Consider the following 22,316-nt stretch of genomic DNA (forward strand, 5'->3'; position numbering starts at 1 on the left):
AGGAGTAGTTACTAAATGTAGTTGTAAAAAATTGGTCGAAAGTTGTGTCGACAGAAATTCGCGCGCTCCTGAAGGACAATGAAACATATCCATCATTTTTTCTTTACACAATTTTATGACGACGTCATCAACATTTTTGCAAGTACACGTATATCAACTTGGATTGGTGCCGTGTATTATTAAAAATAACAGTATTGTATTTTCTAAATTTTCTGGGAAAATGGAGTGAGCCGCTCCTGATTTAATCAATAAAATAATGTTTAAGCAAATCTAAAAATTATGAATGTATCGATAAATCACAAGTGAAAACTCATAACATTTTGCACATTTGGGGTAGAATTTATTCGACAAAATTTTGAGCTGATATCATTAATTTTTTAGAGGGGATAGGCAAATTTATGTTAATTACAAATTTATCATGCTTATCACAACTTTAAAACATCTGCAAGATTTCCAAGCATTCGGTTTTGCAGATTCACAATTGTTGTATAATTTTGAACTCAACACGGAGTAATAAACTACATGTGTAGGACTATGTTATTTTATACAATTTAAACCCCATTTATAATATAATAATACAATACCAGTTATAAAAAAGTAATAACCATTATAATATGTATTATAAATGATTCGTGTTTACTTAATATTACAAATCCCTAGTGAGTAATCACTTTTGAAACGCAATTTTACTATTTCTTCATCGGGTGAAATTGTCGATTCCGATTCTTCAAAACTTGACGAATGTATTGTAGTATTTAAAAAAAAAATTGGTGCAGAATTCCCTTAAAGAGGCGATTAAGACAGATCAAAAGACCGAAAAAGCCTACTTAAAAGATTCTGGTTGCTGTCTATTCTGTAAGACTTATGCGTATGATATTGCTGATTTCAAATATCTTTATTTCTAGCTTCTTGTGATTCTTCTATCAACTGTCCAGTAGGAAGCAAAGATTGTCAAATAATAATGATTCTATCAATGACAACTTTATGCACCGTAATAGACATGTTGAGCGATCCATGCATATCCGCAAATAGTTTCGCAGTTTCAATACCATGTACCTTAATTTTGTCTAATTTTATTTAATCTCCGCAAGAAATTGCTCTTAAACCCACAGCAAATATATGAATCAATATTTATTGTATTCTGCTGACATTTTATGATTATTAAAAAATCTTCTTGTAATATTCCCGTCGCTAGAGAATTTTATTAATTAGCTTAAAATAAAGCATATGTATTTACATAAAATTTCTGTATGTGTATTGCAAACATTTTTATAACGGTGCTTAACCAATAAAACATCACTTATATTGTCAAATATTTCCAAAAGGAGGATTTAAAATTTTGGGGGTCTTCACAAACACACTTCTTATTTATGCAACGTGGTGCTTTTTTTTAAGTACATATACTAGCTGTAATATATATGTATGTATAAGTGCATGAAAAAGTACTTACCCTTGAGATATATTTGGGTTTAATTTCAAAGATATCTCTTTAACACAAATCTGAAGAGACACTTTTGAAATAACTCGTCTGCTATCGATCCGTATACAACTGAAGAGTGAAAAGTAGCAAGTTTGTACGCTCTCAGATAATATAAACACTTTTAAAACTAGCAATAACTGTTGGTACATAATCCTTCCCGATATTTGGGCATCTAGAGCAGACAATATTATTCAAAAAAACATATATTTTTCACAATTTTGGCCACGTATTTTCAGTTTCGTCCCGCTGTGCGATGGGTGGAACTGGAAACATTTACTTACTGAACAAGAACCCCCACCGGTGGCTGGATTATGCCTGCCATCATTGGCATCACCACTTTTTTTGCGGAAAACTTCCGTTTACACAGCTCAATGAAAATCTATAGACTACTGTTTCTACCTCATTAAGTTCCATCAGTAGCTACAGCATGTTTTCTTTGAAATTAAAATATTCAATTGAAGTATGCAGTAGCTACTGATTTCGATGCCTCATCTCATTTGGGTTCTTGCGGTGAGTAACGTGTATACACTGTATTTGAACATATGATGACTGTAGCACTTAATTTTGATGCTTCCTCCGTGCGAAGTGTTGGCGAACAAGGACATGCAAAATAAAGAATTTTGTCTATTAAGATTTCGAAAATCCTTGAAGCATAAGAATAATATTAGTCAGAACATAATCACCGCTATGTTATTGTGTATTTAATCAGTGTTACGTATATTTTTTTAAGTTTTTAACAGATTCTGTCTTCTTTGTAGATATGTACTTAGATTAGTTACTTGAAACATATTTAACCTCTGACTGTGAGTTCTCTCAGTAAGGTTACTTTCAGCAGTTGATATGATTTAGCTTGGCGTTTTTCTAACAAAAGTAACAAAGTTATCACAATTTCATATTAGGATGGATCTACATATGGTAGAACGAAAGATATGGTGGACAATAAAAAAACAATTGTGCATCGCTGTAAAATTCAAATACGGGACAATCCCGTGACTTTTACGCTTACCATATTTTTAACGGAAAACATTTCTATAGCTCTCCATTATTTTGGCTTGAGGACTCTTGTATTATGAGTAAATTGAAAAGATTGTTTTGTTCATATTTTGTGGTTGTTGTGGCCCGTAAACCTGTTACAGGAAAGTATAAGTATTTCCTATCATATCACTTTGTAAATGCTTTCACAATGCTTTAAGCAGTAAATGACCGAAAAAGGTCGCTTTTCTTTCCCAAATCGATAATACGAGTGGTACAAATAAAATAAATCCATTCTGTTTTGTCAGGAAAACAGCGTGCTGATTTAATTTTATCACAACCTAATTTCATATACGTTACTTAGACATATATGTAATGCCAACGTTTAGCCTCCCAATCAATTGTGTAGCTTATAATAAATATCACAGTTCAATCGGTTGAGGAAGGTTAGGTGTACGCCAACCTTCGCCTTGCACTCGTCCGTCCGGTGTTAATGATGACTAGCCGACCTTGCCACCGTATCCATCGCAATTTAATCAATCACACTCTTATTCATTAACAATGGACACCAGTAATTGCTAGGGATACCAAAATACGGCACAAAGTACTGCTTATTTTCTTTGTGTACGTGTTCAGCTAACGTGTTTGAGCAAAAAAGAAAATTGTTTAAAGAGAATTGAGGTGCACATGTTTAATTTGAAAGATGTCAGTAGATCGTTTTTATCGTTAATTTTTTGGATCAATTTTTTGTATCTGCGTTTGAAACATCTGAAAAGTGGTGTACGAAATTTTTTTTCTGTTACTTAACTGTGTAGGTGCTGTGATGCAAACAGAAAAAAAAAATAGTACATAATGTGTAAGGTTAAGGTGTTACTAAATGTAGAATGTTAAAAATAGATCTACCAAATTGACGTTGCGAATGCGAAGCTGTTGGATGTGAAATTACTTATTGATGATGTCGGTCGGTCATTTTTTTTAATCCTTTCATTGCTTAATAAATGAAAACAGAATATTTATTTAAAATTCAAATGGTTGAAAACATATCCACTTGCATCGATCGGATTTATTTTGCTGCATAACGTAAAAATATTTGTAATTTACAACTATTTTGTTGGATGTGTGCCTAGCGCTTATCAACTGGAGCACCAGCGCAGTGGTACTTGAAACATTAGCTGGTTGTTGTGGTGGGCTGTGTTTTGGTACATGTTATTTTCGAGTAATACTCTGATTTGAATGAAGACCATACTTGTCGCCTCACTTTATTTAAGCTTTTTTTTTTATTTTTTCAGAAAGGCGGCGAGGATTCTCGGTGCCGATGATTTCCGCAGGACTGGAGGGAAGATTGCCCTATATGACCTATCCTGAACCTTGGCGCGGGCCGCCTAAACAGCCGCCGGAATTTTTGAGACCAGCTCCAAAACCTGTTCCCCCTACCAGGTTTGTTTAGTTAATTTTTTAAATCTGTGATTAATAATAATAAAGTATTTAAATAGTACAACTTAAAAAGCCATTATAGTTTATAAGTATGTAAAGTCAAATGCAGAACGAAAGACGGCATCACGTGGTCTGCGCATAGTGTCATTTTATTTCGTCTATTATTCGTCCGAAAGGAAGAACGTCTTTGCAGTGGCGTGCACCCAGACCTAGGATATATTATTTCTGCCAAATTTAATAAATAGTAGTGATAGTTTTAAGAATGTAATGTAATGATTACAAAATTTAGATTTTCTTATACTCTTACTACGTAACCTTCTTATGCTACAATTGTTGCGCCACTGTGGTCTACAAACCACGCATCATAAGCCCCGCCCATGACCCCTTTCGTTCTGCACTTGACTCTATATACATATATATGTAAAATTTCAAAAAATGCCCACGCGTTTCGCCACCTACGTTGGCATTGTCTAAACAATACTAACCTCAAAAACGTGATAGTGTTATCGACTTACCATACATCGAGACATCGAAGATCTTAAAAAATGGTGGTTCAAATATGAATGTGAATTTAACAATAACTCAGTTTCATTGTAAAAATGTTTGGGCCGTGTTGCCAGTTAATTGCGCACAAATACTTCAACTGCAATATAATCATCTTCAAATCGCTGACCCCCAATAGCTATTTGAGAAGAGACAAAAAAATTACTGTATACTATTATACAGACTATAAGATTGGTTTTCAACGGTTTCCAAGACCATTTTTTGTAGTGCGTCCTTTGTCAACCGCATACAATATGGTCTGACGTTGTTTTGGTGAAGAAGTAGTCTTCGAATGGAAATATCACTTCGTTTTGACCTGTATGGATCTGGTTTGCGTACATAATAGATCAGTGCATTTATTTTGTCAATCAAATAATAATAACCCGCTTGTTCCCCAAAATCATGCTTTTGAAGTACATATTTAATAGTGTCCTGAGAAATGCGTGTTTCCTGGTGTCGTTTTTCTGGAGCTTCTTTGAATATCTTTCACCATATACATTTGTGAAGTTGAGGGATATCTATCCCAAAACTAATTATGCAGTCACACAAATTTTGGATGGTTAAACATTTTCAGCTACTAGAAATTTGATAAGAATGCGCTGAGCATTTATCAACGGCACTTCCTTTGCAGATACAGCTTTAAAATTGTTTAAAAGTAATCACTGCAACTATGACCGCGGTGGTTAGTAACCATTGGGTCAGTTTATAATTCAGTGAAACCACAACTTCGAGATTTCAGTCCGTCTCTTTAAAAAAACAAATTTGCATTCATATTTGAAGTACCCTCTCATTTAGTAATTTTCTGAAAAAACACTATCCAAGTTTTTTCGATTATTTTTAATAAAACGTGAACAGGAAATTACTTCACCACTAGTTGATTCCAAATTTATCATTACTTTAATTGCTAGTTTACATTTGTCAAGATTGAAAATATTCTTTTGTCCTACGAAAGTTGTGTTCGTGAACCCATTATTTGTTCTAATTTAAACATGGTATGTGGAAGATACTTCCATAGTTTGGAGAAAATTCTAGTACAAAAAACTGGTAGAACATTTCTTGCCTCTGAAGCACAATTAGTGCATGTTAGAGCTTATTTTTGACTAAATGTTTGCTTAGTATGTTTTGGTGTCAATAAATATACCTTGTGTCAAAAAAATTTATGAAATGTAGGTAATAAAACCATATCAACAAAATAAATTTTAATCGATGTTTAGGATATTACCAAAATTTAAAAAAGGTTTAGGACGTAGAAATGTCAAATTTCATTCCATAATTTTCGTAAGGTAACTCGTATGCGGAAGGTTAAAAATATTGTCGGTGTTAAATCCCATATAAAGAAAACCATTCAAAATGTTAAAACTTTTTATAAAGAAGCTTATACATAAATAAATTACATTTTTTAATCTGAATGGTTACGATTCTCCTCTTTCATGATTCTTTCTTCGGTTGATACTGATTGTTCCTCCTTAATCTAATTGTTAATCAGATGCCGGTTAGAACCTGAATGTGTGAAGTACGCATGTTTGTAGTTTCCAATGACACATTTCCAGGGACAAGTTGAAACGTGTTTGTAATAACAACTGCTTCAAGGGGCATATATTCATGTCAAATTGTAACAATTAAAAATCACGATTTTTATTTTGGAAATGTACAGAATGTGTCACCGGAACCGACATTTTACAAAAAGTAAAAATCATGTTACTGAGTAATTATTAAAATTCGAATTAAAAAGTGATGTGTGGATAATAATAATAATAATAATGCAGAACCGTGTAGTTACGTTTTAAATATGTAGTATTTTAGTTTCAAAAGGAAAGCATATAATATTATCGGTCTGTCTCAATTTATGGCCCTGAGTATTTGTAATGGTCGAGGTTACGTTAATATCCTTTGTGGGTATACGGAGAACGTATGAGTAAGCACTTAACGATGCGCATTCTTGCTAATTCAGCTATTTACGCTGTTTCATATTCGGATCTAGCATATAACTTGTAGCTTTCAATTTTGTTCCTGCCTTAAGTTTAAGAAATCAAAGTAAAGAAAACAAGCTGTTCTTATTTGATTTGGAACATGCAATGAGCTCATGCTTGGAGAAGTGTGGTAATAATGTTATCTGTTTCTATCCGTCCGTCATCTGTCTGCCGGTGGTTTGCCTGTTGAAAATTTATTAGACACTTTACACCTACATTTTGAAATTTTACGTTTATCTTGAAGTTATAGTAAAGGCAATGAAATGCTGTCTAAATTAAATGGAATCATCTCGTCTAAAAATTTATAAAATAAATCTCACCTGAAATGTAGGGTGTGACGTGGATCATTACTTGTGGTTTAATAGTGTACTTCTATTTTTAACTTTACGTACACAGGTTATCCTAAAAAAAAACTGAATTTGATCATCAGATTTTACAGTTTATCTTCGAGTTTGCGTAATAAGTTTCATAGAAATCGCAGAATTTTGAAGTATTGTAGGATTTAAATAAAATTCATCTTAGAAAAAATTATAAAATTTCATAATATATGAATCTCACATGACATTTGCAGCGTAACTGACTCATTTACTTGTTTAATAATCTAACTGTCTTTAAGTTAACGCATATCGGTTATTACAAAAATTAAACATGTATAATTATATATGTTATATATAATATATCTACTACAATATTTTTATTGATAAATGTTGTTGACGCAAAAAAATTAATCCTTGAAATTGTTTTAAAAACGGAAATACTACGGTTTGATATAGCTTATTAGCCAGATAATCTCTGAAATGATTACATTGAAATTGTAAGTGTATATTTAGGTTATCGTAAAGCTGTAAATCGCTAACCAAAATTGATTTATTCGTTCCAAAAAGCGTATAAAAATTAAATAAATTTCACTCGAAGTAGACATGAACCTTTATTTGAGGTTTAATTTTTATTTAATGCGTATGCGGGTTTTTCTAAGAAATGCAATAATTTAATGTACTATTAAATCTTACAATTAAGTTACGAAACACGAAACAATATTCATTGATCGTGGACAGTAATAAACATACAGGTTGTTCCGTTTGTGATTACACAGACCAAAGCTTTGTTTTTGCACACTGAGATTCTTTATAAAACAAGGCTTTTTTAGTCAGCAGCAAATATTTTTATTACATCATAGCTTGTCACTGCAGTGTAGTCATGGCGGTGGTCTAGCTCAAAGGATGAAAAAATATGTAAAAGGGTGAGCAGAAAGTTCTGTAGGAAGTGTATAAAATGTGAAGATTATTTTTATAAAAGTTACATCCAAGTTATAAAAAATTGGTGTAAGGTATTAGACAGAAATTCCCTCCCCCTTGAAGTACAGTTCAATTAATTCAGGTTTTTTAAAAAATTATAAAATTTACTTTTGCGACTTGTACAGGTAGAGAAGCATGTTATCCGTGTTTCAAGCGCGTTTTTCCATTAAAGAAGTTTTATTATTTTATCAAGGACAAGTATATCCATTTGAATAGGTGTACTAATAGCAATAATAGTGTACTGTTGGGGTAAACCATTCTTGATTTGATCAACAGAATAAATTGCTTCATTCATTTATTTTTGAATCACCTTCTACAAGCAATTCTAAAAATATGAATATATTGATAAACCACAAGTGTCAGTTTTTAATACGCACTTTAGATAGGATACCCTATACACGACAATACATATAAAATTTCATAATAATAATCAGTTCAGTAGCTTCAGAGAAAATCTGTCTTATAAAATCGACATAGACGACAAACAGACACAATCGGAAACAGGAACCCATTTTTCATACCTTTAGATCATGAAACGTCGAGAAAACATTAAAGCTTGAGAAGTAATATAACCTCCCAAAAAATTTAATTAAATCGTAAGAGTAAAAATGTGAAACATCCAAATGTTTATCACGAAATGGCCAATTATTGGAAAGTAAAGAGAAAAAAAAAACATTGTATTTCTTGGAGGTAGATCTTGCAACTTTTGCTGTACTAATAGATCGGGGGAAGTATTTGTAACGTGGAACATGTGTGCGGTTTACGATCATATGCATATGCTGTGATGTGTTGTTACGAATGTGGTGGTTTTAACCATGTTAGCAAGGATTGCAAAGTGGAAGATGCATGCCCAAATTTTGGAGACTAAATAACTACTTAATAAGAAATAAAGAACTGTCCTTTGGATCAAATTTGTTTAATGTTTTAGAACGAATAAGAGTATTGGAAATGCCGATTTAATGTAAACTACTCTCTACTACTAAAGTATTAAGAATGAGATATAACAATCAAAATCAAAGGAGCGTGAAATATCTATTCTATTCTTAAGTATATAATATATTTGGAATAAACAAAATTTGTTGAAAGTTTGATAGGTAAACAAATTAGTATCTTGTGCCTTGTAGAACATTGGATAAATTATGACGAAGCAGACACATTTCATCTAGCAAATTTTATTTAGTGACTTACTTTTCAAGAACAGAGAATATTCGGGGACGGTCAGTGACTTTCATAAATAATAATACGGTATATAATAGCTTCAAAAATATTTTTTCTTAAAGTACTGAAATTGTTGTGAAATAAGCTGTTAATAACTCATTAGTTATTAACAGCTTATTTCACAACATTTTTAGAGGTACATAATAATTAGTACATATCTATCGTGCATCCAATGGAAATCTCGATAATTTTCTAGAAAGTATTTGATCTTATTGACTATAAATCGAAAAATGTAATTTTTTTTGTAATAGTTACGGGTTACATACTGTAATTTATTTTAAGGAACATTCTGGATAATGTTTTTATAAAAATGTATACAACTTTCGCATATCTTTATTGATATATATTTCTCTTTATAAATGTTTCGGCAGATATAGTAACTTCGTTACCTAAATCAGAATTAGATCCTGTTGGTATTGTGTCGACGCATGCAATAATTACATCTAGTAAATCCAATTTTAAGACAGTTAGTCAAATACAATTCGTAATGCTATTGAAGTATTGAAAAATACATCACGTAAAGACATCTTTGGCTTGAATATTAAAATTATTAAAGTTTTTCAGACGTAGTGATTCCACTGCTAAGAAAATTAATCAATGAACGTGTTGTTACCAGTACTTTCCCGGATTGTATAAAAACAGCGCTAGTGACACCCATTTTAAAAAAAGGCAATGTTAACAAATTAACGAAGTGGGCAATCGTAGACCAGTTTCGCTACTGTTGGTATTTTCGAAGACCTTAAAAATTGTTGTTACAACAATTATCCGTCATTTCAGTGAAAATAAACTGTTCACTAATAAGCAATTTGGTTTTAGAAAAGTTTTATCCACTGAATCGGCTATTATTATTAACAATATTATTACTGTTTTCGACAAAGGAGATTATATCATATGATCATTTTTTTATTTAAAGAAAGCTTTTGACCGCATCTCACACGAGACACCGTTACCCAAGCTCTACTTTTATAAATTTAATCCTAGAAGTGCAGCATTTCTTTCATCATACTTATTTGTCAAATAAACAACAAAAGCTTGAAGGAATCATATCTTCAGCAAGGTGTATAGCTTCGAGGCTGTATTATGGGATGAACACTTCTTACTTTACATTAATTCAAAGTCACGACGATATGGTAAGTACATATTAATTTGTGGCGGTTCACCAATTCTAAATAAATTGTTCAAAATACACCTTAGTACTATGAAGGTGATATCAAACCGATTATCGGAAGGAATGTAGGAAATAGATTTGAAAAATACTAACTTTACCAAGTTTATATATTTATTATTGTGTAAATTGCGTCTTCCAGAGTATATCCCTATACAAAATTTTGAGTTTTGAAAATTTTAGAATTCATCGTACTAATTTATTTTAGTATAAAATTTTTCAACAAACTGCCACTACATTTAAGAAACTTAACTTTTGTAGAGTAAATTTGAAAATTGATACATAGTATGTTCATGTTACATACTAAATTTGTATTAAGTTCGTCATTCAGAATTTTGAGTATTAAATAACTTCCATCACTTGGAATTTTACCGCAGTTCGGTCACGGATTAGAAATAGATCGCAATTAAGACAGGCCGCTTCTACATCTGTATCTTAAATACAAGAAATAACGTGTAAATATCTGTTAAGTTTTAGAGTTCAGAGGCGTGGACAAAATTTCTTTTGCCATTTACAAGACTGTTAAATTAACAAAATTTTCGAAATTTAACGATTCATCTTAATATAGATATAAGTAGCCATCACTTGGTCGCAAATTAGCGGTAGAAAATAAGTGATTTTCTCGCCTATTATTATCAAAGAAAAAAAACAAGTTTCGATGTTACGTATGTAAAAATATGATGGATCGTTTTAAGTTATTAAAGTTATTCCATTGTAAAAACCAGTGTGAATGTTATATAAAACCAGTGGTGAACTACCATCTCAATAAAAAACAAATGCATAATTGACCAGATTCATTTGTAAGACGAACGTCATATAATCACACGTTAACTAGATTTCATGAATATTCAAACGGATACTGTCACTGAAAAAGATCGCAGATAAAATTTCGCACTCGAACAAAAGAAAATATTTGAACTTAATATACTTAAATTTAACCCACTCGCTAGTTTCGTTTTTCAAGTGCGGTAGGGACTATTAAGTAAGAAAAAAATGGGTCTTAGTTTATTTACACAAAACTTCCCTCGCCCCTAAAATACGGTTCACCGAATCCCGCTTCTCCGAAAAATTATAAAATGCGACGTTAGGAAATTTAATTTTTTTATGATAAGCCCATTAAGTTAAAAACATGATTTAAGGTTATTTAGATAGAATTTCCTTCGATTCTTCAATACGATCGAGCAAATCCAGGTTTTTCGAAAAATGATAAAATTTTATTTATTCTATGAAAACCCCTACAATGCGCAAGTTTTAATTTTTAAATGTGTTGTACGTATTGCTGTTTCACTTGTATATACCTAGACTGTTATCATTATTTTTGTTAGATTTATGAATTACTCGTTTCTTACTTCCCGAGCGTAAACTAAGGAAGTAGTATAATCAAATCGATCGGGTGACTAGCTACTTTCATATTTTCTTGACGTTTTATGAATTCTGGAGTACGAAGAATCAATTGATAACGTCATCTCAAAATTTTGTCGAATGAATCCTCTCTGAAATTGCAAAATATTATGACTGTTTATTTGTGGTTTATCAACGCACTTATAGTTTTTAGAATATAGAGGGTGATTAAAAAACTTAGTGAGAGTCACTTTATTTTATTGATTAAATCAGGAACTGCGCAACCGAATGCTTTTTTGAAATCTTGCAGACGTTTTAAACTTATCGTAAGCGTGGTAAATTTTTTATAAAAATGTATCTGTTTATCCCCCTCAAAAATTGATGATGTCTCAAAATTGTGGCGAATAAATCTTATCCAAAGTGTGCAAAATATGAGGAGTGTATACTTGTGATTTATCATTGCATTAAAAGTTTTTAAATTTCTTATACAATGTGTACATAAAACTTAATGAATGAGTCAGTTTATTTTATTGATTAAATCGGGAACGGCTCACTCCATTTCCAAGAGAATTTGGGAATACAATACTGTAATCATTAGTATTCCACTACACATATCCAAAGTGATATACGTGTCTTTACAAAAATGATGAAGTCTTCACAAAATTTTGTTACGTGCGCATAGCATGTTTATTTACATTTAATTTAACGTTACATACATAACTATCTCTATTTTAACTTACAAGTGTTTTCTTACAAAAATAAAATTCGTATAATCAGATTTTATGATTTTTCGAAAAATCTGGGTTTGTTTTATTGTATTTCGGGGGCGAGGGAAGTTCTGTGGAAATTCGACATTCGACCATTTTTTTTCTGTATAAAATCTGACAAATTATTTATTATTCATTATTTATTGCACAACTAAATCATTGTTAACTGATTCTTTAATTTGCAGCCGTTATAATGGGGTAAACACATCGCCCAATGGAATGCGACTAACACCAGCACAACATACTATCAGCAAATATCCGTCTCCCCCATCAATATCAACTCCAGTAAATCTCACCCAACACAAAGATGAAATTGTCGAAGAGCTTCCATATTACAGGCTGTACCCAACTCCACCACATATATCCCATTTTCCTCAATTCACGACAATGTATCAGAGTCACTACCCGCCAATGATACGACCAACTTTTCCCACAACTTCGTTGCAACCTTTGGAGACTTATTCTCCAACCACCCCAACTGCAATCACTTCTTCAACGTTCCTGTCACCCCCGTCCACGTTTAGTCCTCCGTCGCCCGTAAAGTCTGGCCAAAGCGTTTTGAGAGACAAGAGGGTTCCCTCTCAAACCGCACAGACCACAACACAAGTTCAGTCCAGCCATCAGTCGGTAGCCTTTAAAGTACCATCGGGTAAAGAAGGTTCTTTAAAGCATCGGATACTCACAAGGCCGGAGGATGGCAGCAGAAATCTTGCACCGTTAGATTTACAAAAACCTGCGGAAATATCAAGAAGAAGACTCAATGCGACGATGTCGCCACCTAGGTCACCCAAAAAATCTATAAATAATAATAATACGGTTCCAAACAATTTCTCTAAAGGATGTCTGATTCAACTTACAAATGGCGAGTTGCGGAAGATTGAGGATATGCGAACAGAAGATTTTGTATCTTCAGCGGAACACAGCCCTGAACTGCGACTGGCGGAAAGTACCGTTGTTAGAATAGAAGAAAACCACGTAAATGGAACTGCCACTATTACGCTTAGCTACAACCAGAGACGCACACAGGTAATACAAATAAGTTAAAAAAGCATGCATAGTCGTCGCCTCAAAAATGCAATGGTGTTGCCGCCTATTTTTTTTTTTTTTTCAATAGACCTTACTTTAAAAAGAAATAAACGTATTAATTTTGATAAAATAACTAAAGTGCCAATCAATCTCCAGAGTTGGTCTTCTTTCATAAACGCAGCTCTAGGGTTAACCTTTGGTGCAATGGTGACCTTAAACTTTTCTTAGAAAAGGTTTCATGTTCTCAAACCGCAGGTGTTCATTAGAAGCGTGCACGTATAAATAGAGGAGTAGGTATGTATTTTTATGGTTTGCTGATGTCATCACCAAACGACTATGTGACCACTTTAATAACTAGTTTTGAAGAAAAGGTGGATTGCACACAACACAAAGGAAAAACCATGCTTTAAAAAAATGTCCGACGAGACAATGTCATGAACCGTGAAGTGTATTTACGACAATTAGTTGTTTGCTGTATCAGAAAACACGAGTGAGATGAGTCACGTACTACTGTTTATTCAACTTTGAAGATGTAGTAATCTAATAATATCTAATACCAAGAGCACAAGATATTATTGAGTAAGAAGAAAAAGTTTGTAGTATTTTTTCAGTGAAGTAGTTGCTTATTTAAAATTTAGAATGGCATCTAATTTTAAACCGTGGTCTTTGCCAGTAGTAACATCGATAGTAATGTCTTTTTTTTTGGCATAGCTTTGATATCGTAAATTTGTAAATACATGGATTAAAATAGTTCGAGACCAGGCTTATGTGTAAAAATAGTAACCAACGCCAGTGGTATCTACAAAAATATGTATGTTAGCGTAAAAATTCAATTTCATTAAATTTGTTGAATGTTCCCGCTTGTTGTAATACAGACTTACTAATAAACATGTCACAGGCTTGTTAAGCACAATTATACAGGAGTAATATTACATCTATTATAAAATTTGCTCACCTACATATAAATAAAACAATAAATTTTGCCCCGCATAACAGTCATTATTTTTATTTTATTACTCCTAAAAAAAAAAAACAATTTTTGCATAGTAATAAATTATTCATTTCAAATCTGATTGTTCTTGTGTCCATATATAAATTCAAATTTTTTTAGGAATTCAACCGTGAGAGACGTAGAGTTTGTGTTTCTGACTCATTATTTCTGAAATTGGATTATTGTATTACTGTAATGAAACCAAAATTTTGGATTTTGTATTCCGTTATAAATATGTTACTCTGACCTCTGAATTCAATTGCATAGGGTGTCATAATCAGTGTGAACATGTTTAAAAACTTATAGAATGTATAATTTGTCGTTTAATTATTTACATTTACTAATTTTTGTTTTATTAATACTAAAAACTGAAAAAAAACTGACCACATAGAAGGGAATATGATTTAGAAAATGTTCTTAGAATTCATAAAATTATCTAATAACGAAACATAAGTCTTAGGTTTCTCTGTCGAGATGTTGAATGCGATGTAGGAATGGTAATTATTGTATTTGTTACAGTAATTGATAATTTAAAGTGTAGTAAGTGTTTTAAAGACGCAAAATAGTCGGTGTAAATACAGACTACCTCCCGGTACCGGTAGCCAGTTTTATACGCGTTAACGTGGTAACTTACCAATACTTTCTTAAATTCAGATGTACATTTATCATGTTATTAACATATACAACGAAGATTCGTGCAGTGGTAAAAATCAGATAATCGGTATAAGGATTTTGCAAATACTCCGTTAATATTTTTATCTCAAATATCAGGCTTTAATTTCTACATTTTTCTGAATTTCGAAACCGAGTGTTTTCATCGCATAGAAACGCTTCCCGGGATGAAACTGTTTGCTGGTACTCGAAGACGTTTTGTGCATATAAGTTTTAGAAAAATCTCTAGTGACATCAAAGGTCAATAAATAGCTTCGTATATGTCTATAATTATCCAGAGTATGCTCTGGATAATAAGGGAGTAATAATAAATAATACGATCAGAGAGACGCAGGGTGTCAACAGACAAGTTCTTTGATCGCGCAAGTGGAATGTTTCGAGTACAAATCTCGTAGTACTCCACACCCAATCGCAACAGAAAAGAAGCGATTCTGTTCCGGGGCCCGATGTCCTTGAACGACCCAGGCCTACTCTTGGGTTACAAACACAAGTAAACGTTCTCCTTTTCGAATCACCCAGCAACAACTCCTGGTTGTAAAGATGATGAATTCTGTTAAATTTATAGGCAGGTAATATCAGAGAAAATTGGTGGAGTTTTTGCTACCACAAAAAGTCCAATTACTTTGAGAGTGGTACCTACTGTCAAGTTCATAAACGGAAAGTTGTTGGAGTTCAGTCGCGTTCAGAAAGATCACCGACCTTGCCGGGGGCATCCTCAGCATGCTATTCGACTCAATGGAATGTTTCAGTGATAGATGCAAATTCATCTTTATTTCGATGTTTCATGTTCCATAGCTCTGTAAATAAGTTGTGCATGTGTGTGATGTATTTAACAATTTTTTTATAATTCTGAAAATTATTACGTACTTAACTGAAGCAACTGGTTTAATGACTTTTTGCATCGAAACTGATTGCTTAATAGTTCACATAAATAATTGCATATTTTATAGTATCGCTTCTTTTAGCAGTTATTAATTATGTATGTTGCGACATTAAATGTACTTCATAAAGGATCAGTATCCATTGAAATCATTATCATTTTCGGTAGACCATTTGTTGGCAGTTACAATGAGAACTACATTTGCACCAATGAAAAAAAATAATGTGTAATTATACTTCAATTAAGGCTACTATATACAATCATTTTTCGGGTTTTTTTTTTCCATTTTGCTCGTCGTTACGTGCACTGAAAATATTCTATCTATGGAACAATAAACGCTCTTTTCATAATGCTGTATACAAAATGTCAATTAATTTTTACCATAACTCTATGTACAAGAATTTGTTTCTTCTGAGAAATATTAAACCTTTCTGCTCAAACATTTTACGAATCTGATATGATATTTTTCACCTTCCTTGTTGGAGTTATTACAATGAGGCGATAGTTTAGTTCTTTTTTTTGTAATTATTTAGTTATAATATTATTTATTACAACGTATCTAACGTAAACAACAAATTTCTATTCAACAATTTCTGTTGCTGAGTGCATGCAGCATTGAACAAACTATTAAATTATACTTTCTAAATGGTACTCCTGTTGTAATTTCAGTATTTGAAAAGATTATTGTTTTCTCACTATAACATGAAGTTTTCACCAGATTGCCTGAGAAGTTAAGTTTATTTTTAAAATTTCAGATATGAAATGGTATTTTTGCCCAAGAGTAGTTAGCTCACTTGACATAACATGATGTGATCATAGAGAAAAGAAATTTTTAAGTCATATTAACTTAAATGAAAATGGCAAATCCATCTCCCGCACATATGAGCACGGTATTTTGTTAATGTTATTTATTTTTCCTTTCAAAATTCTCGATACTTCTTAGAATTTCATACTTCGTATACATTTTTGTAAGTACAAAGTCAACTTGTCTATCAGTTTTTGGTGACTTTACAAAAAGTGTCAAGTTATAACTTTCAGTGGTCTCGGCTTCAGGCGGTTAACTCATTTGCTTATTACCAGTATTAAACCAAACATTAAAAGAACGTTACGTTGTATTAATTTCAGGAAAATCAAACGAAATATTTTTGTAGTAGATAACAAAAATATGGAGATAGTGGGGATAATTGAAACGAATGTTGTACCATTAAGAGTCTACGTAGCGTAAATTGTATTGTGTTGATAGTATAGTATTAACACAGCGGATCTTTAATAACATGTAAAGAATAATGTAATAACAAAAAAAATCGATGTTTTGTATTCATTAAATCAATGTTGGTATATTTAAATTCGAAAGGTTCTTAGTGTAGATTCTAGAACAAGTTGTAAAATTTCACTCTACAAATTTTATTGTTTTTTTTATTACAACCCGTGCGCGTAAGGTTAAAAATATTGAGACAAATTTTGGTTAGGCTTATTACGATATGTACTATAATAATGAAATACTCAAATCTCACACTAAGTCAATTGGAAATAACCTGTTTAAGAAATCTGCCATCAGGCAGACGGAAACCGAATACCAACATTTTCGTTGAACTAGTATGAGCTGTGAGATATCGACACAACATAAAATTAGACGTTGATCAAAATAACCCTTTTACAGTCCTTCCCTAACCCACTCTCGGAAAGTAAAAAGTGTTTGTTGGTCCCATCTATAACTATTAGAATAGTAGTATTGTTCTGCACCCTACTTTCTTAATAAAATTGGTTAATTTATTTAATTTAATGTTCATTGATTTGACATAACACTTTTGCATTTGACTATTTCCAGTAAATCCACATTTGATACCCTTATGGTTAATATCAGTATCATTGATTTATTCCACTCGGTTGTAAAGAAATGTCATAACGAAGTGACTGCACTGTTTGCAATAACTTCAGAATTATTCTAAACAACACTCTTGTCTTATTTCATTCAAGTTTTTTATAAATACAAACAGTTTTATTGCTTTTAACTTAACTCGTCCAAATCCGGTTATCCAGGTACGAAATGACACCGAAAACTGCGTTTTATTATCGCTGTTAATGGTAAATTTTAATGTTTATATACCTACTCTCGTGGACAAAAATATGGAACATTTTTATTAATATTAATTTTAAAAATAAATATACTTATAATGCAATGTAAAAGAGAGATCAATCAGGCCATGTAAAAATGTGTATTGTAGATAATAAAATTATGTCGCTCAAAAAGTCGTACAAGCCCCATGGTTGATTTTGAAGTTTGCTGTAAGACAAATTTATGAAAATCTCAAAAATTCCTTATTTTTGTCATGGAACGCAATATTCATTTTAATGAACATAGAACAGTGGGGACTGTTGTTTAAAGAGAAAAATAACTTCTGAATAAATATTGTTCGACCTAATTTAGAAGACATGTTTATTTTTGAACTGTAAATTATGATCCGTTCTAATAGTAAATTTTATTTTTTAGGTTGAATTCGAATCCACGATAGAACACCCCTTTTTCGTGTTCGGCCAAGGGTGGGCATCTTGCAGTCCTGAACGGACGCAACACTGTTACCGATTGAAGGTACATCGTCTACAGGTGGGTGATATTTTGATCTCCTTGACGCCAAGGGAACCTCTCGTCCCTCCTGCGAATACACGCAGCACGACTATCATGACGACAGCAACAAGCACAGCGATGACAGTACGACAGTTGTCCCTGGACAGTATACCCAAATTGCACCATGAAGCCGACCAGTTAACAAATAGTCAAATACACCCCATCAATTTACACACTACAAGCCATCCACCACACACGATGTCGCCTGATAATGGCTTATCATTACGAAAAAGGTCCGCTCCTGATCAAATCTGTGATGAAGAACAGCATTCAATGAGAAGGCATAGAATAGAATGAAATTTAGTTATTATTAGGTACTACAAGGTGATTGTGAAAAGAACTGATTAATTAATTCACCGTGAAATAGACTGTTTTTTAATGTTGTAAAGTTTATGGATCACTGCGGTGATCTGTTACTTGCTTCTGAGATGATATTATCCCGCCTTGTTAGCTCATGTTGAAATAATCCGTTAAATACAACCAAGACAATCCCAGCCGGACCATGAAAATGCCATTTATCATCACTCTGATGAACTATAAGTATACAGTGAATGTGTTTTTTTTTTAATTTATAATTTTGTGTTAAATATGGTGCTATCGAAAATAATCGGATATTAATCACCCTTGATTCTAGTGTGGTATGTTACTGATTAAATGTTAATAGTTGCCGACATGTGTTACAAAAAAACAAGTGCGTCCATATCATCATCATCATCATCATACTTCAAATAGAGGTGACTTTGATCAATAGTATTTTCAGTTATGCCTTGGCAGTGCCAATTAACAGTATAACGTTTTTTCAATATCTGCGTGTTTTTTTAAATCTTACAAAAATAGGGTTGCCCCTGATAAAACTTATAATTTCATTATAAATTTTATCATTAATTCTAGAAGTAGCTTGTGTGAAATTTGTTTGATATATACAGCATTTCTGGCAAATACTGTGTAAAAATAACTTCATACATGTAGTTTTGGTGCCAGTTTTGACAGCGTTTGTCGGTTTTTTTTTTAAATATATGAAATTCATAGAGTGTTTCATCATATCTCCTTGATCAAGTTACCTTAACGTACTCTGTATAAATCTATAGAAAGCATACTTCATATAATTTCAAGTTTCTGCGAAAATGAAAAGAATGTTTGTTTCCTTTGTGCATCAAGAGTATGTTTCAGTTCAAATGTGCCTTGTTTTTAATTTTAGTTTCAGTTAAAGTTGATATGAAACATCCTGTATATATAGTTCATGTTGATAAATTTTCGTGTTACAGTTGGGATCAGAAAAGTTAGCAAATTCAATATTGCTCTCTATTGATTGTTAACAAAGAATGTTGAACTTGCCAAAATGCGAACACAGACGTGTTGCCGCCTACTGGGCTGGTGAAATTGATATTATGAAATCAGCACTTAAAAATATTGTACATTTGTAAATAATGTTGGGTAAAAGGGTTCTTTCTAAAATAGCAAGTTCATATTAGGAGTGATTGTTGTTTTGCACTTCGAATCATCTTTTGGGCGTAAAAGTGTAAACAACATTAATCCTCTGTTAACTGTGTTAGTGCAATGGAATTATCTGCAACACAAGTTAGATTTCTCATGACAATATAAGACAGGGCAGGATGTAACATACGTCACTGTGCTGATTATGAACTGGAGTATTATAAAGAGTGATATGTACTGACAAGAACAGTCGATTTAAAAGGAAGTTTTGAATACGTAGAGGACTATGTAGTATGGAAACTGCTACTGTCGATCTCAAAAAGAGTTGTGTGATAGAAATGCTTTTAATGTTGTTCACAAAGATCTGTATTTTATTTACTATAAATTTTCATAAAAATGATCATGCACGAACTGATGTAAAACAATAACGCCATATTCTTCCCACACATTTTAAGTAATTTCTAGTTTGGAAATTTTGTGGTAAATTGGCGCTATTGCTTTTATTATTGTATACCTAGTTGTATACCTTAGCGTTCGTTACTTATGTAAATTTTTACTCTAGAGTATTGAAAATAACAATTATTGATTATCTTGAGTGAGAGGAATCAAACCTTATTGCTTTTTAATGTTGTTTATATTGATTTCCATGTGAATTCTTGGCTGTGATACAGTAAAGTATGTGGAATGAACGACACTTCCCTCCATGTCTTTATCTTAAAGAGCGTAATTATTATTACAAGTGTGAATTGTACGTTTATTATTAGATTATTGTAACATATACCTCACTCTGTGCTTTTTCCATATTTGATTATATTCTGGAATGCATGTAATTCAAAACGTTGAAGTAATTATGTTATATTTGGTAACAAGAATTGTTATGTATGTTATTTATTATTGTCGTGTATATACAGAATGTCTTAGATAAATTGATTTCAGTGTTAAGTTATTTTAAGAACTTTAGAGGACGTTAAATTTAATGAAGCATAAATCACTGTTAACAAACGCATTCAAAGTCGGTAACAAATTAAATTTTGTTTACATTGCTATTGCTGCATATTAAAAGTTTTGAAAACGGTTCTATAAAAGAAATATATGCCATTATTGATCCAAATGATTTATCGTCATATATAATTTGCATTACGTGTGCAGATCCTACTCATTTCTTTTATTATGAGCCATGAAGACCACAAAATATACTCCAGAAAGCCTGTCAGTCAGTAACGAGCGCATCCTTACCACGAACTTTAACATAAGACGAATATTTGGCTAAACTATACTCACAGGTACCTACATAGTACTCTGTAGAGATTGTTATTAGTTTAATCTTCGTCTTTATCGGGCGTGTTAGAGTGAAGAACTCTGTTAGTATTCACTAACAGACTTTTTAAAGTATTATAGTTTTTAATGTGCAGTAATAGGATTTAATATCATTTTAAAAACTCGCAAGTTTGCTAATCACAGATATCATTAATAAATGCAATAATTCTTTCTGCAAAAATTTTTATTTCAGCTATATTTTGTATAAGTAATAAGTACAATAAAGTAGTTTATTATATTTGGCGTCCTCATCAATGTATGTAATAATTAAGTAAATGTGATGTTATATGTAATTTGTTGGGCATTCTGTGATATTTGCCTTCAAAATTTTTACAGGAATTTAATAATCAGTATTCTGTAATAATGTTTACTGTTGGAACTGTTCAATTTTTTCTCTACCAATTCTTTTTGCCAAAACGTTTAAAATTGTTTAATAAAATTTAGTAAGCTCAAGTAAATCAGCAACAGAGTTATATTGTTAATGTATTAATTTTAAAGAAACTAAATGGTAAGAAAGCGTATATATAAATTGAAGAGAAGACAATGATTATTGAAGTGCCTTGAATGAAGGCTTTGTCCTTCTAGAATGTTATTTACCTATGTAGAGGATCTATGAAACAAGCTAACAGAAGTGTACAGAAACATATATATTATTTTACAGATACATGTACAGTGTGCCATGTTGTTGAATTGTAAGGCCGGATGGCAGTGCAGTCAAAACCAATAAAATATATGATATGTAATATTTTTGTTTTAATCATGCATGTGAGTTAAGAGGAACGAGCCGCAAATGGTGAGTAAAAATAAGCTAGACGTTTTCATTTCATACTTAATACAATGAATGGTCTGATTTTTTACAAGCAAAATTTGTCTTATCACAACTACACGTTGAAACAAAAATCGTTAGAATGAGTGCGATTTTCCAAAAGCAAGAATTTAGGTTTATTTGATTAGATTCAGATAAATTTAAATAAGAGGTTAATTGCAAAGAGAAATTAGTTGATAGGTACCAGTTTCTAAATTTAGCTGAAAAAATAAACGGCACTTTAAAGAGTTATAGAATTGAAATAAAGTGATCTTAATTGCTTGAGTGTGAATTGTCAATTCCAAACTATTTTTCTGGACAATATGTTTGAATTAATTCATGTATACAAAATTGTATTTGTTGAGAAATGCTCTAGTTGT

At 32.0% G+C, this 22,316-nt stretch overlaps 1 protein-coding gene across 1 annotated transcript in view; it reads left to right on the top strand.

The window, feature by feature from the left end:
- The window catches only part of LOC135143064 (ataxin-1), a 38,994-nt gene extending 17,120 nt beyond the window's left edge, over positions 1 to 21,874 (top strand). Inside the window, exons 2-4 of the mRNA XM_064074908.1 lie at positions 3,742 to 3,889; positions 12,371 to 13,211; positions 18,246 to 21,874. Coding sequence (XP_063930978.1) covers positions 3,768 to 3,889; positions 12,371 to 13,211; positions 18,246 to 18,677 — 1,395 coding nt within the window. The 5' untranslated portion in view covers positions 3,742 to 3,767 and the 3' untranslated portion in view covers positions 18,678 to 21,874. The remainder of the gene's footprint in view (positions 1 to 3,741; positions 3,890 to 12,370; positions 13,212 to 18,245) is intronic.
- Positions 21,875 to 22,316: the final 442 nt, after the last annotated feature.

This window comes from Zophobas morio, unplaced genomic scaffold (assembly GCF_036711695.1).
Source record: "Zophobas morio isolate AGI-343-1 ecotype UQ-CSIRO unplaced genomic scaffold, CSIRO_AGI_Zmor_V1 ptg000058l, whole genome shotgun sequence".
NCBI classification, from domain to species: domain Eukaryota; kingdom Metazoa; phylum Arthropoda; class Insecta; order Coleoptera; family Tenebrionidae; genus Zophobas; species Zophobas morio.